The sequence below is a fragment of the Oppia nitens genome, unplaced genomic scaffold (genome assembly GCF_028296485.1).
Source record: "Oppia nitens isolate AA-2021 unplaced genomic scaffold, nextdenovo-longstitch-racon4-pilon3 scaffold22_pilon_pilon_pilon, whole genome shotgun sequence".
NCBI lineage: Eukaryota > Metazoa > Arthropoda > Arachnida > Sarcoptiformes > Oppiidae > Oppia > Oppia nitens.
In genome coordinates this window covers 222,840-244,267 of record NW_026533202.1, presented here as the reverse complement: position 1 = coordinate 244,267, position 21,428 = coordinate 222,840, and the positions used below count along the sequence as shown (strand labels likewise).

At 19.8% G+C, this 21,428-nt stretch overlaps 1 protein-coding gene across 1 annotated transcript; it reads right to left on the bottom strand.

Moving 5' to 3' along the window:
- Positions 1-419: 419 nt before the first annotated feature.
- LOC128953439 (serine/threonine-protein kinase RIO2-like) lies at positions 420-2,257 on the bottom strand. Its single transcript, XM_054298922.1, has one exon. It carries the CDS (start codon positions 2,043-2,045, stop codon positions 441-443), a length of 1,605 nt encoding a protein of 534 aa, XP_054154897.1. The 5' UTR covers positions 2,046-2,257; the 3' UTR covers positions 420-440.
- Positions 2,258-21,428: the final 19,171 nt, after the last annotated feature.

Below are 21,428 nucleotides of genomic sequence, written 5' to 3'. Positions count from 1 at the left end.
TCTTTCTCTCTCTCACTATCTCTCTCTCTCTCTCACTATCTCTCTCTCTCTCTCTCTCTCTCTCACTATCTCTCTCTCTCTCTCTCACTATCTCTCTCTCTCTCTCTCTCTCACTATCTCTCTCTCTCTCTCTCTCACTATCTCTCTCTCTCTCTCTCTCACTATCTCTCTCTCTCTCTCTCTCACTATCTCTCTCTCTCTCTCTCTCACTATCTCTCTCTCTCTCTCACTATCTCTCTCTCTCTCTCTCTCACTATCTCTCTCTCTCTCTCTCTGTTTGTGAATTGAACATCAGTTTCTGAGTTGTAATCAATTTATAACAACAATTAAAACAACAAAAATAAACTATAATTAAGATTTTTATTATAAGTTATATATATATTTTTTATATACTATAATACAATAATTTTATTTAAATAACAAAATAATTATAAAAAAAATCAATTAAATAGATCTCTCTGTGAATGGTATGTCTTGATGTCGTCCCTAACTGTTAGCAAATCATCTTTTTTACGTCTATTCAGAGCACAGTTATCTCCTTTGATATCTCGTTTGGCTTTCTTGGTCTTCACTCTCGAATCTTTCAGTTTCTTCTCTTTCTGTAGTTTTCCTTTGATCTCTTGCGGTGTAAAAGTCGTGGCAACCGATGTATTGCCACCAAAACTATAGTCACTTTTTTCTTCTTCGTCGTCATCATTATTACCGGTACTTAATATCGTCTCTTTTGTCTCTTCAGTTAATTGAAGACATTGTTTTAAATCTTGTGTCAATTGATTCACAACAACAGCAGCGGAACTGTTGCTGTCATCAGTTGTCGTTACATCTGTTGCCACCACTTTAGTGACATTTAATGTGTCTTTTGTTTCTAAATCTGTTGATATAATCTGTTTGTCTTCTCTTCTTCTTCTCGTTCTTCTACTATCGACAACATTATCGTCAATAATATCTTCATTTTCATCAATAATATCTTCACTTTCATCGTCATCACTGTTGATATCATCATCTATTTGGACATCAATTGTATGTTTATTACTACTATTGATATCTCTATCGATATCATCAAAAGTGGGAACAAAATCTGATTCATAAGCAAATCGTTTGGCAAAAAACTCGACAATACAGTTGACATCCCTCTGGAAGTAGGTCTCAGCCGATTCGTGTTCAACGGAAATCATTTGCGGAAAATCAATCAAAACTGGTTCAACACAACCGCCACCGCCAACCGATTCGGCGGTGTCCAATTTTACGATAATATTGAACTCATTGAAATCGCCGTGAACTACGCCAAACTCGTTGGCCAATCGGACAATCAATGACATCAATTGGTCGTACAACGACTTGACTGCTTCAACGTTGTTGTTGTTGTGTCCATCGGCTGCCGGGGAGGCGTCGTCAGTGTCAGCATCGGCGGGGGTGTTATCGCCGCCGCCGAAACAATCTCTGGTCAAATGATTCATTAGTATGCCGTCGATTAGTTCCATTACCAGACAGTGTCGGTTACAGTCAAACGGTTCGGGTATCGGTACGCCTTTGTCGTACAATAGTCGCATGAATGCCAACTCACGTTTGGCCGCCAACCGCGATAAATATAGCCAATTAGTTTTGTGTCCACCCGATCGCTGATAGTCACGTTTAGTCGAAACGGTACGAAAACACGTGCGACCCAACCGATGCATTTTTACGGCATACGTACGGCCGGAATCATCGGCAGCCATATAGACATCGCTTTCTTTGCCGACACCAATCTGATTGCCGACGCTGGCAATCACTTGCCGGTTGGCCAATGCGTTCAATGCTAGCAAATCGTATCCGCGATAAGTGAGTCGATAGCCGTCGTAACGTTTGCCCCGTTCGTAGGACAACAGCTGCGATTGGGTTAACTTCAACAGTACTTTGCCAATTGATCCGCCCCTGAGTCGGGCAATGGCCACTACCAGCGACTTCGGTACCAGTTCGTGATTTTTCATACCCATCTCGACGGCGGTCAATAGCCGTACTTCATCGGCGGTCATATAGCGTATCAACGATACATCGAGTTTAACCATTTTTTCGTTGTTGTTGTCTTCTTCTACTTCTAGTTCTTGTTGTTGTTGTCGGCGATTATATCACTTCCACTGTTTGGACAGTTAGTAGACCACAGATGACTGCGATAATTGGTTTCCCGACTCTCTCTCTCTCTCTCTCTCAACACGTGTTTCAATACATAGTGTTTGTAATGTCAATAGCAATGGTGTGTATAAACATCAATCAACACACAGACAAAAAAAAAGGCATAATTCCTATGCTTTGTTATAACAATGTTTTGGTACTATTTTATATATATTGTTGTTGTTATTATTATTACTGTACAGTATTGATCAGCTAAAGTGTTATAAGAATATAAAATATAAATATAAAGCGCATGTGTAATTAAATACAAATATAAATTGTCACAAAAGTTACGTAGAACTATAAAATTGTTTGATATGTTGTTATTTCTGAACATTTTATTAGTTTGACAATCATTAACGCATTATAGGTGTCTACGGACAATCATATAACTCATTATAGCTCTTTACGGAGTAACGAAATATTACGATGCATAACACAATGAGTAGTGTTAAAGCAGTTCCATCACTAACTATTAATGATAGTCCGTAAAGAGCTATAATGAGTTATATGATTGTCCGTAGACACCTATAATGCGTTAATGATTGTCAAACTAATAAAATGTTCAGAAATAACAACATGTCAAACAATTTTATAGTTCTACGTAACTTTTGTGACAATTTATATTTGTATTTAATTACACATGCGCTTTATATTTATATTTTATATCATTATAACAAGATAAAAGGCCAAATATGTACACAATATTTTTTGTTAAATGTTCAGACATTCACTCCATAGGCTCTCAACTTATAGATACTAAAACAAACAAAAAATATTTATTAATATAGTCTACTGTGTGTGTGTGTGTGTGTGTGCTATGTGTTTGTTTTGCCTGCAATACATTTCCAGGCTTTAGTTAGCGTAACACTTGAATTGAAATGTTTTTTTTCAATACAGGTATTTATAATTTAATACCTGTACAGTGTATTACTGTATTAAAAAAAAAAATTTTTTTTTAATTATACATTAATTTTTTATTTAACATTTTTTTTTTAATTTAAATAACTAGTGTCCTAACTATCAAATACTATTATTATTAAGTGTTATATTTATATATTTTATATTTATTATTTCAATTCAAAAAGTTAATATAAATTTTTTTTTTAAAAAAAGTGATTTTTATTTTAGTAGTCCAGAAAAAATGTGTTTTTTTTTATTTTAATTAGTAGCAAATAAATTGCTAAAATTTTAAACAACTTTTTTTTTTTTTAAAAATACCCCACAAAAAAATATTCAATTTATTCAAACATTTTTTTTTTTGTTTTTTTGTTAGACTTATTTGTCTATTATTGAGAGACAAATTGATATTTATTATCGTTGAAACCAAAATAAGTTTATGAATAATAATAATAATAATAATACGAAAAAAAAGTTATTTTTTTAGTCTACTAACTATTTTTGTTTTCTCCAGTCAATTGATTGGTAATTATAATATATATATACTGTATATAACTTATATGTAATTTAAATTAGTTTTTTTTCTCTCTCTCTCTCTCTTTCAAATATAATGATTGATTTAATGTTACTATTGAGTGAGTAAGGAAAGAGAGAGAGAGAGAGAGAGAGAGAGAGAGAGAGCAAAAAAATTAATTTAAATCCGTTTTTTAAAAGTTAATTGCAACTAAACATATATATATATATATATATGTATATATACAGTATATATATATGTACTATGATATAATCATATACTATATATTATTATACACAGTATATCTTTATTTTTTAAATTTTATTTTTCAATACAAATTGATTTTTTTTTGTTAGTAGTTAAGCAAAACAAAATAATAGTATAATTTTTATAAAACATGCAAACAGTTAATTTAAATTGATGTGACATTTTTAACACACACACACACACACACACACACACACACACACACACACATACATACATACATACATACATACATACATACATACATGCATACATACATACATACATACATACATACATACATACATACATACATACATACATACATACATGCATACATACATACATACATACATACATACATACATACATACATACATACATACATACACATGCAGACAAAACTAAAAATAATGTTTTATTCAAAAATCATTATTTAAATAATTTCAAAAAAATTAAAAATAAAATATTATAGCATTTAACTGTCATGTGTTAAACTCATTAAAATACTCATTTTGTCTTAATATACATATATTAATATATTATATATAATTATATAATATTCAGTATATATACATATACGTTAATTATATTATTTTTCTCACTATATATATATATATATATATATATATATATATATATAGATTGCAAGTATATATAAATTGCAAATCACTATAAATCAATTAAACTTATTAAAGTTTTTTTGTAAAATTGAGATCATCTAATTTTTTTTTGTGTGTAATTTTATGCTCAAAAAAAATACATAAAAATCATTAAAATAATTATCTCAAAAAAAATAATTTTATTTAAATGATATCCTAATGTTTTTATTATTATTATTATTATCATAACCGAAAAAAATAATAATAATAAAGATAATTCATTAATAAAAAAAATTCAAAAAAATATGATAATTACTATACAATAATCACTAGCTTTTCACACATAAAAAATATATGCATTTAGTATTATTTTTTTTGGGAAAAAATTAAAAATTATCTAGTTAATAAAAAATGCAGTTTTACGATAGCAACCAAGTTATATAATATATTATTATTTTTATTTTTTAAAAATAAATTATTATTATTAAAAATAGATAAACTATTTTTTTGCTGAATAGATAAAAGTTAAAAAAGTATGTGATGTTCAACAAAAAATATATAAATATAAAAACAATAAAATAAATTTAAATAATAAAAAATGTTAATTAACTTGAAATTTGGATCAGGGATTGACTAACTAACTAACTAACTAACTGACTGACTGACTGACTGACTACCCGGGCATTGATTGTATAGATGGATAGGTATATACTGTATATATATATATATTTAACGATAAACCAGATTTTTTTTGTTTAATAAATACCTACATATAAATAGATAGATATATAGATATATACATCTATACACATAATACATACACACATAATACATACACACATACATACACATACATACACATACACACACATAACCTGATCTTTTATATTATTATTATTATTATTTTTAACATAGAGATTGTGTCCACTGATAGTATTTTTTTATAAATGATTATATATTTATATATATAAAAAAAATCTAAATTAATACAGAGCGACCAATTTATTTATATACAGTATATATATATATATAATTAATACTGTTTTTTAAATTATATAATCTTATATATATATATAGATATACTATAGATATATAAATATAAAAGTTTAATAACATTAGTTACACACACACTTAAGTGTGTGTATGCTCTCAAATAAACACTTAAAACAAATTTTTATTTATCATATATTTTATTTTTAAAGACCCATTTTAATAATAATAATAATTATTATTATTATTTAAAAAAAAGTTCATTTCACTAGTATTTCATTTATTTATTTTATTTATTTATTTATTTATTTGATTTTATTGAACAAAATTTATTTTTATCATTTGTGATAAATATCTATCTATCTATATATTGATATCAATTTCCACAATAACAACAACAAAAACATTTTAGTTATTTACTTTTTTTTAGTATCATATATAATATATAAAAAGTTATTATAAGTTATTCACTGATATTTCTAAAATAAAATTATTTATAATATTATATATAAAAAAAAACTTTATTTATAAACTTATATATTATTAATATAATAATAAATTGAATTATAAAATTCATACCGGTAGTATTATTATTATTTTTATTTATTATTATAATGCGTTATAATAATAATAATAATAAAATATTTAAACCTATTATAGTGTAAAAATTATATTTAAAAAAAAATAAAAATTATAAAAAATTTTATTGATTAAATAATTTGAAATATTTATCAATACATAGTTTTATTTAGTATAAATTGTTGATATTTATAAATAAATTTTTTAAAAATTACAAATAAATTTTATGATAAAATACTAGATAATAAACATTATTATTATTATTATTCTATATATTCATCGATATATATATAAAGTATTTATTGTATTTATGATTTAAATTCACAAAAAATAATAATAATATTGTTTACAATGAAATTTTTTTTAGTATTATTATTAATATAATACGTTTAAGTTACTAAAATAATTTATTATTATTATTATTATTATTTAAAATATATGATATTAAATAATAAGTAATAAACACACTAAACACCAAAAAAAATTAAATTAAATCTTAAAAATTGTCTATTTATAAAATTATATTATTAAATATATTTTTTTTATAATATCATATACCAGTCTATAAAGATATATATATATATATATATATATGATTTGTTAGTTAATTACTTTATTGAAAAATTTTAACTCTACTGAATTTAAAATATCAAATTATAATTTTATTATTATTATTATTATTATTATTTAATAATTTTATTTTACACACACACACATAAAAAATTATCGTATAAAAAGATATTTAAAATATACAGCATATATATATAAATTTACAGATTAATAATAATAATAATAATAAAATAGTATCTAAAGATTGAGTGAGTTTAATGCATTTATAATAATGTATATTAAGGTGACCTCAATTTATACAGTTAAACACTTAAACGGTTTTTTAGGGATTCAACTTAAATGGTGTGTACTGTATATAGTAGTAGTTTTAGTAGAAACTTACCGGAAAATTTTGATTTAAATGTTTTCATTAAAAAAAAATGTTTTCAAGTAATTTTGTTATTGAAAAATTACATATATATATATATATATTGTAAATAAAGTAATTGTTTGATTATTAATTTTGTAAAAATCAATTATTAATTTTAAATTCAATTGTTGTTTTAGTTTAACTAAATGGTATTTTTACTATCTCTCTCTATATAATAATTATTATTATTATTTAATTTTTTTATCTATATGATTTAAATAATATAAATATTAAATTATAAAATATCTTATACATTATTATACTATTATATAATACAACTATAATTTATATTATAATTATTGTTTTTTGTAGAATTATATATATATATAATTAATTTGTTGCTAATTTTATTTTAAATTTTTTTATGAATTTTACTATTTTCTAGACAATATAAATTGCTAATGTTAGATAAAATTTAATAATAATTTTTTTTTAAAAGAAAATTACCAGAAATATTCTTCGTAAAGTATAAAATTACATAGATTTCTATACATACATAACCAATCACTTTTAAAAAACGAGTGGAATATATTAAATAAATTTATATATATATATATAATTTATATGCAAACTTCAAAATTAAATATATATATATATAAAATAATTTTTTTTGGGAAAACAAGAAAAATAAAATTAAGAGAAAAATTATTATTATTATTATTATTATTATTAAACAATAATAAAAACTATTTTACAAAAGATAAGAGTTATTCGGGTTTTTAGAAACATATTGTAGAAAAAAATATTCACTAAATTTTGTTTTTTGTTTTTTTATAATTAAAAAAATTACATATTATCTACAATGTTGTTGTTAGTCATCAGCAAAATAATATAAAATAACATTAAAAATAAATATATATATAATATATATATATATATACTGTATATAAAGCGCTCCTTTAATTTACAATTGAAATCACAGATTTTTAAACTTGTTTTTAAAAAATGTTTTGATTATATATTAAAATATTATTATTATTATAAATATCTATTTATAAATAATTTTTTTTTTGATAGTTTTGTTTTATTTGTTAAAAGTTAAAACAATTGTAAGTTTATTTGCAATTAAATGAAAAAACGACTAAATTATAAATAAACTGTATATTTAAATATTGAAATTTCATTCTTAAAAAAATTTATTTTTTTATTTTATTGTTTTTTTGTTGTTGGTATTTACTGTATAATAAAATTTTTTTGTATATATATATAGTTGTAGTAAAATAAAATATAATTTTTATAATGATTAACATATATAGAAATATTTTTTTAAAAAAAAAGATAATTTATAATACTATGTATAGTATAACAGTTATAAATATATATTGTATGCTATAAAATAAAATAAAATAAAACAAACAAAAATCATTTAAAGTTAATATTTTATTAATAAGGTTGTTTGAAAAAAATAATATTTTTTGAAAAAATTATGTTTTATATGAGTAAAAAATATATATTATAGTACAGTACTAAATATATATATATATATATAAAATAAAAATTGTTATTGCTAGTTGTTTACTTTTATAATTTTTGTTTTGACAAAATAAAAACAAATAAACAAATAAAATAAAATTTCAATTTGTATATAATTAGTAGTAGTAGTAGTAGTAATGTTCATAAAAACTATATATATATAATTTTTTTATTATTTAATATGTAATATACCGGTTATTGTTTATTATAATAATAATAATAAATATCATATATTTAATAATAAAATATTTTTTGTTTTGTTTTTATTAAATAAGATGCACATAAACTACTACTAGTAAAACTGTACCGTAAATACATTATAGACATTATAACTATAAATAACTGTAGTTTTTTTTCGCACAACCCTATTATATAATGCATATATTAAAAAAAACTATCCTATTTTTATTATGAATTTATTTTCATAAAACTAATTTATGGCTATTTTTTTATCATTATGTATTTTTTAAAATAATAAAATAAAAAATAGTAATAATAATATTTATATAGTCTATTAACATATTTGGTTTATGCCAATTGTCGTATATATATACAGTATATAATGTATATTATAATAAATTGCTAAATATAATAGAAATGTATAATAAAAATTTTTTTTTTGATTGTATATTATATTCCTCAGTAACTATACTTTATATATACAATATTATATACAATATAATAATAAAATATGATTTTAATGGGCAATTTTAATTATATTTATTCAAATTCAAAAAATTTAAATATCAAATAAAAAGCTAATTTTAAATATAGTACAGTACTATACTTATAATTTTTAAGTTAGTTTTTAATTAATTAATTTATTGTTTAACACAGAGAAACTACAGGTTGATGTACAGTAAAAAAATATTATTTAATATTAGTTTTTAAAATTAATTAAACAATAACTACATAAATGTTAAGTCATTTTTTTTAAAAATATAATACAATACAATACCAACAAAAAAAATTAAATAAAATAAATTATAATCAAATAAAAGATTTTTTTTCTTTTATATATATGTACAGTGTGTTTGTAAAACATTGTGTCAAATAAAAAAAAATATTTATTTTTGATATATTTACTAAATTAAAAACATTTATACAATATTATATAAATATATATATATATTTAATGTGCAATCGTGTGGTGCATTACTAAACAATATTATATATTATACAATAAAATATTATATATAATTGCATTAATGTTAGTGTAAAAGATTAATATTTTTTGTTTATATTATAAAATAATAATAATATTTATTTATTAATATACAAAATAAAATAATAATCTAAACTCTCATTTGCTTTGTTTGACCGAAATGTAGTTCATTATCATTGGCCTCACATATTGTATTAATTTTTTTTAAAATAAAATAAATTTATACATTATTTTTTGTATTATTTATACAATATTTTCCCCCTTAATGACCACAATTTATTTTTTAATATAAAATCATTTATTATGATTTTAAATATATTATGTTATTTTTTTTAAAAAAATTGTATAAAATTATGTATTCATTCATTTAAATCATTTATTTATTTATTGTTTGTTTGTTTGAATGGTTTATATGCTAATAATATTCAATAACAATTACCCCCATACAGTAAATGCTATATTAATTTTTTTATTATTATAAAATACAATATATTATAATATTTTAAAATAATAATAATGTGTTTTTTATATATTACATATGTTTGTATACCGTATATATATAAAAAAATATATAAACTGTATAATATATAGAGTATTATTGTTGTGAAATATATGTTTAAAATTTTATATTTTAGAAAAATAAGTTAATATTTATCAACAAAAAAAAATAATATTATTAATGATTAATAAAAATAATGTTAATAGTTATCAAAGTTTAAATATCTGTATATATATCTATATAAATAGTTTATAATTTTATGCTTATTTTTATTTATACAAACATGTATTTATATTGATATTAAATTTTTTTTGCTTAAATATTATATTTGCTGGGTAATTTGCATTTTTTTTTGTTTTTTTAATAGTTTACTACCTGACACAAACATATTTATTAAAAAAATAATAATATTTATTTTATATATACTTATCATACATGTATTAAAATTGTTTTTAGTAATCGGTTGATAAAAAAAAACTATATATATATTTAATATAATGTAAATATCATATACCAGTCAACAACAAAAAAATAACATTAGTTAATAAATCATATAATTAAAAATATGAGATAATATGAGATATAAAAAATAAATAAATAAATATTAAAAAAAATGGTTAACAATTTTGAATCATACTAAGTATTAATCATACAGTAAAAAATATGATAATCATTAATTATATATTAAATTTCTTTATATAGTATATTGTATATAAAAAAATAGTATATTATATATATAGCATATAAATTATTTTTCATAATATTGATTGGTTTTTATTTTATTTATTTAGTTTTTCCTCTCTCTCTCTCTCTCTCTCTCTCTCTCTCTCTCTCTCTCTCTCTCTCTCTCTCTCTCTCTCTCTCTCTCTCTCTCTCTCTCTAAGTAATTGTTTTGATTATTAACCATCAATTTAGTTAATTATAATTACAAAAGATTGCATAAATACCAGTAAATTATATATATATATATATATACAGTATATAAAATCCAAGTAATTTTTTGGCAAATGTTAAACATTTTTTATTTTTTTAGATTATAAATGATATTATAAATTACAGGTAAATAATAATAAACTATACTGTATTACTAATTTTTATTTCATAAATTATTATTATTATTATAATTATTGAAAATAATTAAATTGCATTATTTATTGAATTAGAAAAAAAACTATTTTCTCTATACATATATAAATAAAAATAAAATAATTAAATTAATGGTAAATAGTTTTATTATTACTATTATTATTATTATTATTATTATTATTATTATTATTATTATTCAGAGCAATATTGCAATACTAAACAAAACCACAATACAGTATAATAATAAAAAATATTGTAATAATAATAATAATAATATGATAATAATAAATATATTTTTCATACTATTATATACTGTATATATATATACATGTATATATATCATATATTAACTAATGAATACAAATGTGAAGGTCTCTTATAATTTTAGTTTTATTTTTTTCACAAAAATAACTTATTATTTATTTATTATTTTTTTGTAAAACATTTAAATTCATTAGTGAAGACAATTGTGAACACAAAACAAAAGCAAAATAATAATAATAATGTTTTTTGTGTTATTTTTTTTTTGTAAAAATTATTGGCTCTGAAAATGCAATGAATATTATTTTATTTTTTTTGTTGAAATATTTTATGTGATATTACAGTATATTATATATTATTATATATACTATGAATATATGCATTGAAATCAATGACACTTTACATCACGATTTGGTTTTTTAATTTTATTATTATTTTTAGTTTTTTGTTTTAAAAAAAAGTTAAAACAATAATAAAAAAATATAGTTTGCTTGAAAAAACTATTACCGTAATTTATTTGGTTGATTAAATAAATTACTAAATATTTTAATTGATTATTCACTGTATTTTTATTGTGTGGATATTTTATAAATTATTATAATTACAATTATTATTATTATTATTACTAATATTATAATTAAGGTATTTTGTTGTATACAATATATACAACCGATTACTAATCAATTGTTTTATTATTATTATTATTTATTAAAACCAAAGTTAATTAATTTGAATTAAATATATATACTGTATATAATTTATTTTTTTTCAATATATATATATATATAGTTGCCATATAAGGTAAATACTAAAATACTAAACTATTTACACTATATATATATATATATATATATTGAATATATTGACAAACAAACCCAAAAAAAAGTTATTTTTTGAATAATTAAAAATATTGAGTTAAACTGATGATAAATAATTGCAATAATAATAATAATAAAATTAACACAAAAAAATTACTAGTAATTCTTGACAAATAATCTATAGATAGATATATTTATATATATATATTATATATAAAACTTATATATGTATTATATATACTATATATATATACGATATAAATAAGTAGTGCCTAAAGCCTATGTATGAACTCTATGTATAATTTTTGTTGTAGTTTTTTATTTATTTTGATTTAAAAAACTTGTTTTAATTTAATGTTTAACCTCATATACAGTATATATATATATAAGTTATATCTATCTCAGTGTATATATATATATTAGATAACATATTTATATACATTAATATTACATTACATTTTATACATACATACATACATAAGTGATGCGCGCATTTTAACATAAAATACATTTATTATCTAATAGACTAACAATTTATATATTAAATATATATATAAGTTATCTTTAATTTTTGTTTAACACTAATACATTCAGACACACACATACATAGACACATATTATTTAATTTTATTGTAATTGCCATAAATTTAAATATATTCAACATTAACTATTAATAATAATAATAATAATAATAATAATTGTTATATGTTTTTTTTTATAAAAACATTTTAATCAACCGTGTAAGTAAACAGGTATGTATTAAATGTATGTATTAAAAATTATTATTATTATTATTAGATTTTTTTTTTAATATAATTTAAAATAAAGTTTAGATTTGCTTAAAGGCTTACACTCTTTTAATATAATAATAATAATAATATTTGATATTATATTTTGATATCTCATAGAAGAGTTAATCTCTTTCTATGAAAAAAAATAAATAAATTTCAAAGATTATATCAAAACATTTAAAATTTATGTACAATTTATTACTTGTTATATATATATATATATATATATATATATATATATATATATATRTTTTAGCAATAATAATAATAATACTAATAATATGTTTTGCCCATTAAATTAATCGATTTAATACACCTTAATATTGCTCTCTCTCTCTCTCTCTCTCTCTCTCTCTCTCTCTCTCTCTCTCTCTCTCTCTCTCTCTCTCTCTCTCTCTCTCTCTCTCTTTCTCTCTCTCTCTCTCTCTCTCTCTCTCTCTCTCTCTCTTTACTCACTCACTCATTTTACTCCATATATTATACACCCCTTTTTTAGTTATATTGTCAGATATCTATTGTAAGTATAATTTTATATATATATATCATATTTATATATATTATATTTATAAAAAAATATGTATATAAAATAAACCATTTATTATAATTATACATAATGTTTTTTTTGTATTATATAAATATATACGTTACTGTATACATAATATTGTATGTTGTTTTAAAAAAATGAGACTGTATATAATTGATTATTTTTAAAAAAAATAAATTTTTGATTTTATTTTATTTTTTTTTTTTAAACAATTTGTCATTTAATATGAATGTATAATATTTTATAAATGGTTTTATTTTCTCTCCTATCAATTTGTTATTCATGTTTTAGTAATTTTAAACAATAGTTATGCAAATACAAAATTATATATATATTTGATATTTGATATTAATTTGTATTTAAAATAACAATCAAAAAATAAATTAAATTACTAGTTTATCAATGCAAACAAATACAGATTAAATTTTTTCAAAAAATTTTATTTATTTATTTATTTTTTATATATTAAAAAAATTAATGATATTAAATATCTTAATAATAATAATAATAACTTGATTATTAGTTGAAATAAAAAATATTTGTGTTTTCATATTAAGTATATATATATATATATAAACTAAAGTATGTAATAAAAAAAACATTTTAATTTATTTCTGGTCATTTAATAAGCTCAACAACAACAACAATAAATAACTAAATAACTAATTATATTAATAATAATAATAATTTTAATTATAATGTTATGTGAACTGAAATTATCTGTTAATTATTTCTATTAATTATATAAAGATAAATAAATATTTAAAAAAAAACAATAAAACAAATATTAATATTAAATAATATCAAAGATGAATATATACAGTATATAAAAAAAATTATTAATATTTTAGTAGTAATAATAATAATCAATATTAATATTATTAGTTTTTTATTGAGAGATAAAAGACAGTATCATTACAAATATAATTTATATTAAAGTATTTAATATAATATATATATATATGATATCAACAACAAAAAAAAGTAAAAATAATTTCACCAAAAAATATATTATCTATAGAGAAATCAAATCAAATCAAAATCAATACATTTAACTATTTAACTATTTGTATTGAATATCACATATATTTGTTGTATTAATAATTTTAATATACAATAATAATAATACTAATAAATAATATGATGTGAATATAAAAACTAATAACTGATATATAATATTGAATATATAATATACTGTATATATATATATATATAATTACTTCCTTTAACTTATACAAACATGTATATCAAGATTTTATTGTATTATTATTTTTTTTATTATTATTATTATTAATGAACTGTTAAATTAAAAATTTATCGAAAGTTATTATATAATGAATATAATATATATATATATATAAATTGAGAATTGAATAAAATTTTGATTATATTATTTATATATTAGTATTATTGTGTTATTATTATTATTATTATTATTATTGAAACTTGTTTTAAATGAAACATATATTAGTTGTTGTTTTCGTTTGTTTATTATAATAATAACATACAGTATATATACAGATATAATATATGGATGAAAAAAAATTAAGTTTTATACATATATTTAATAATAATAATAATAATAAAAAATTGATAGAAAAATAAAACAATTTATTGTATCATTAGCTAAGCTGAGAGCAATCATTTTGTATATACATTAAATATTATTGAAATTTATAATATATTTTATATGATATATAATTTTAAATAATAATAAATAACAAAATTTCTAGTGTATGAAAAAAAGTTTTCCTAAAAAATAATAATAATAATAAATAAAAAATATTAATTATTTTCAAATCACATTTAAATAAAATGTATTAACTATTAGCCAAAAAAAATAAATAAAAATTTGTAGCACAATCACGATATATTTAATTACTATTAAATAAAATTAATTTTAAATCAATGATGTGTTTTGTATATACAGTTTATACTGTATATGTGTATATGTATTGGTGTTGGGCAACAAATTATAATAAATATCAAATTTTTCTAAGTATCTAATAATTAATTGTTTAATAAAATTGGTTTTTTTATTTGAAAAAAAAATAAATACAATAATATACTGTAATGTATAAAATATATGTTTTTATTTAATTCAAAAAAATAAATAAATAAATAACAATTACAGGTTAAATCATAGAAAAACAAAAATATATTTATATACACTAATGTTAAATATTAAAAATTAAAAAATATATTTATTTTTTTTAAAAATAAATAAATAAAAATAAATAATATATTTAAATTTACAATGTAAATATATGTTTATTTATTTATTTTTTTTTAGATAGTATGTCACCTATAAAATTTTCTGGTTATTTAGATTAAGTATATAAATTATATTAATATATATATATATATTGTAAATATATATAATTAAAATATTATTATTATTATTATTATTAAAAAACATTAGCTAATTAATATTGTAATATTTACATCATAAAATAAAATGTTTGTTTTATTATAAAGTAAATAAATAATAAAGTGTTTTACAATTATTATTATTAGTTTTTTTTGTTGAAATAAATAAATATTAAGATTAAATAATATTAATAAAAATTTTTAAAAAAATATGAATTAATATGTTATTCACATATCTATCGCCAGTAGTGGTCGTGTGTATGTACTGTATGTATGTATGTATGTATGTATGTGTGTATGTGTGTGTGTGTATGTATGTATGTATGTATGTATGTATGTATGTATGTATGTATGTATGTATGTATGTATGTATGTATGTATGTATGTATGTATGTATGTATGTATGTATGTATGTATGTATGTATGTATGTATGTATGTATGTATGTATGTATGTATGTATGTATGTATGTATGTATGTATGTATGTATGTATGTATGTATGTATGTATGTATGTATGTATGTATGTATGTATGTATGTATGTATGTATGTATGTATGTATGTATGTATGTATGTATGTATGTATGTATGTATGTATGTATGTATGTATGTATGTATGTATGTATGTATGTATGTATGTATGTATGTATGTATGTATGTATGTATGTATGTATGTATGTATGTATGTATGTATGTATGTATGTATGTATGTATGTATGTATGTATGTATGTATGTATGTATGTATGTATGTATGTATGTATGTGTGTGTGTGTGTGTGTGTTGGCCCACATGTGACTCTCATAATTTGATCGCATCTATGATTTAATATTTAATTTTTTTCCCCAAAAAAAACTAAATATAAAAATATTTCAAATGATAAACACTTTTGTTTGCTTTTCCTGTTTTTTCAAATTTAAAAGACAGAATATTTTTCATAATAAATTATCCAAAAAAAAAAATTTCCAAAAAAATAACATAATAAATAAATCAAATATATTAAATAACATATAAATACACAATATATATTTACTGTATATATTAAATATATACTGTATATACAGTATATAATGTATATATTTTTTTTTAAAATATCAAAAAACTCTCGTATAGTTTTTCACAAATAATAAAAAAATAAATAATATATTTATTTATTTTGTTTTATTGGGATCACTGACCTGTCATTTATAAATAAATTTATAACATTATAAATACCTGTTAATATGTGTAGTGTGTGTGTGTGTGTGTGTGTGTGTGTGTGTAAACTACTGTGTAAACACACGGACTTTTAAAATTATATACATTTTTTAATATATATATATATATCATAGTTATATAATATATAAACTGTACTGTATATATTAGTAGACAAAATGATTATCTGTTTAAATAAATATCTGTGTTATGTGTGTCTGTCTGTCTAATAACTGTCTATATATTATATATATATGTGAGAAAAAAAAATAATAATAGTATATATATATATATATAATCAGGGTTAAGCAAGGTTTTGGATTTTAGGGGGGGGGGGTAGACCGGGGTAAAATTTGCAAAATTCTCGAAAAATCTTGGGGGGGGGGGGGGGGGTATTGGGTGGGGTAAGATTTTTATTGCATTTTTAAAATGCAATTTTTTCAAAAATCCAAAATCAAGGGGGGGGTCCAGAGAAAATTCCCTAATATTCCCTTAAATTCCCGAATATTCCCATGTAAATTAAGGAAAATTCCCATAAGTTCCCGTATAAATTCCCAGGAAAATAGGTAAAATTTCCAAAAATATTAAAAAAATTAAAAATTAATAAAAAACTTAATAAAAACTTAAATTTTAACAAAAAATAAATAATTTTTTAAAAAAATTTTAAAAATTAATAAAAACTTAAATTTTAACGAATAATAAAATAACTGTGTATTTTAGATTAAAATAGTTGATAAAAGTATTAATGAGTTTTTTTAGTATTTTAGTAATTTTTAAATTTTAAAATAATTAATTTTTTAAATAATATTTAATGTTTATAGTTATAGGTATATGTTATTTTTATACAAATACTGACTGAATACTAATTACTTAACTCAATTTTCGTTAAAGTTTTATCTATATTAATTATAAAATTGAAAATATTTTCAAAATTCTTATATAAAATTTTAAAAATTATCAATAAAAACTTTATAATATATGTATTTATTGTTTTATTAACTTCTTAAACTATCTCAAACTTCTATTTATAATGTAATATGATTATTCTTTTCAACAAATATGTAATTTTTAATTTTTTAGTTTAATATTTTAATTAAAATTATGTTTTTTGATGAGTTTTAACGTTATTTTAACTTTTTTACTTATTTATAATCAATAATTAGATTTATATAAATTTTAAAAACAAAAACACATACTAAAATAGTTTTAATTAAAATTTTTAAAAACTTAAAAAAAATTTCGGCGCCTSCGGCGCCGAAATTTTAGGGGGGGGTCATTTCTCCTCGTTTTTAAGCGACAATTTTTTCAATTTGGTCAAAAAGTCTGGGGGGGTAAAATCCCAAATTCTCGATCTTAGGGGGGGGGTATTTTGGCCTTACCCCCCCTACCCCCCTTACTTAACCCTGATATAATATATAAAGTAAATAAATTATCGACAACAATGTGTTTTTGTTGTAATTTTTTTTTGGTTATTTATTTTTATTTTTTTTTTAATTTTATATTTATTTTTTTTCTGATGTCCTAATTGGTGTAATTAGTGTTTAACATTATCGGGTTGTAGTAGTAGTAGTAATGATAATAATTTCGTAACCATTAATGCATATAATATATATATATATTATGTATATATATACATACATACAGTATAAATACATAATATATAATATACTGTACATGTAATATAGTTTATTTTGTTTTATTGATATTAGTTTACTAAACATTGTATTATATAATATCAAATAGTAATTTACATTTTTTTTATTGAGTTATGTTTTTTATATTATCAATTTTTTTTATATGTTTTATACTGTATATATATATATTTTTTTTATAAGTTTGTTAGTATATATATATAACATATTTAAATTTATTTTTAAAAGGTGTTAACAATATTATCTTAAAATTTACTATTTATTTATTTATTTTGTTTTAAAAAACATTATTAACTATTGAACTATTGAATTTGTAGATATTTGCTATTATTTAACAATTTTTTTAAATATATATAACTAAATAATATTATTTTTAACAATTTTTTTTGGTCAATATAAATAACACTTGACTTTACATTATATATATAAATTGCATATTTGCAATAGTATTAATATTTAGGTGTAATTTTATTTAATATAATAATAATAATAATATAAATAATTGAATATTTACTAAAATAAATAAGTTTTTAAAAAATAAAATAATTTTTGATCCAATGTTCAAACAATGAACAAAATTATTGAAAATAATAATAATAAAAATATTACTTAAAAAGTTTATGTGCCTATTATGCCATTAGTCGGTTAGACAAATATTATTATTTGTAATAATAATAATAATAATAATAATAATAATAATAGCATTATTTATCCTCAAAAAAAAAATTATTATTAAGGCTAATATTTTTAATATTCAATATTTTTTTTAAAAAAAAGATTTATATTATTATTTTCCTAATATTTATTAATTATAATTATATTTTATATATATATTAAACTTGTGTATTATATTAATTAAATTTCAAAACAAAAAATTATCAATAAATAAGAGACTTAAAAAAACGATTGTATTAATAATAAAAAAATATTAAATTTTAAAAATAATTACTAAAATAACACAATTTAATTAATTAGTAAATAAATATTTTTTGAAAAAACAAATTAATTTAGTGTGCGCTGAATAATTGCCTATCAGTGTGTGTGTGTGTGTCTGTATGACTTCCTATTGTAATACAGGTGCTAAATATGCCCTTAAATAATAGGCTATAATCATATATAGCCATCACATCATATAAAATAATGAATCTATGAATGAGAGGGTAAACTATAAAGTGATTCAAAAAAAAAAAAAAAATTAGGGATGAGAGGGATGAGCCCTCAAAAATTGCGGCCAAATATATATATACAGTATTTATATATATAAGTATATAAGCCTTGTATGAAACACTTGTCAGTCATCATCAGCACATCAGACACACAGTCTTTAGGTCAGCACTATTAGGTCACCAGTATGTGTAAGTGCAGCGCTCATGTCTAAGTACAACCTGTATATATACAGGTATATATACAGGTATATATACAGTTAGATAATAATAATAATAATACTGTAATAATATACACGGAGCACAGGTATGTGTGTGTGTATGTGTATGTATGTGTGTATGTATGTGTGTGTGTATGTGTGTGTATGTGTGTGTGTATGTGTGTGTATGTGTGTGTATGTGTGTGTATGTGTGTGTATGTGTGTGTATGTGTGTGTATGTATGTATGTATGTGTGTGTATGTATGTATGTTTGTATGTATGTGTGTGTGTATGTGTGTGTGTGTGTGTGTGTGTGTGTGTGTGTGTGTGTGTGTGTGTGTGTGTGTGTGTGTGTGTGTGTTTGCATTTAGTTGCTTATATCATCCGATTGAGAAAAATATATTTTTTTAAAAAAATCAGATTTTCAATCGGCATTAATATACTGTATATATATAGGTATTATATATATAATATACTGTATATATATATATATATTTACAGACAAGTTTGCCGGTCGGTGGAGATAGTCATGCGTAGCACTGGCTTAGCCTCAATAAGGTATCGACACTAACAACAAACAACTACTACTACTACTATAACATACTAGAGCTGGAAATCCTTTTCCATCAATTAGTCTAACCATTTGTGTGATGCAGACACACATCGATAGCCATATGAGATCTCTCTATCTTTAAATATGTGTTGTGTTATAATAATAATATAATTAACATCTCATTATAATTGTTGTAATTATTAATTATTTTAATATTATTATTATTAGTGTACAACCAATTGTTTAAAACTATTTATTATTTTTTGTCATATACTTGTTTGTCAGTCAATATATAATACAGATATATATTATATTTATTGACTAATTATTTTTAATTATTATTTTGGTGATAATTATCAACAAAAAAAGTTTTTATTTTGTTGGCAAAAAAAACCTAACGGTACATAAAAAAAGTTTTTTTATTTGTAAAAATATATATATATATATGTTGACAGTAAATATTTAAAAATTATTAAACAATTGTTTGTGTGATTATATTGTGTGCAACAAAAGTTTGAACGCTTGAATTAAAAAAAATAAATATAATTTATGTCTATTATAACTATTATATTATTAGTGTAATAAAAATTATGTAAATTTTTTAGACAAAACGTGTTGTGAATTAACTAAAATAACTAATATATCAATATATATATATATATATTATTACATATGGATATTATTATTAAGTTAAAATAATTTAA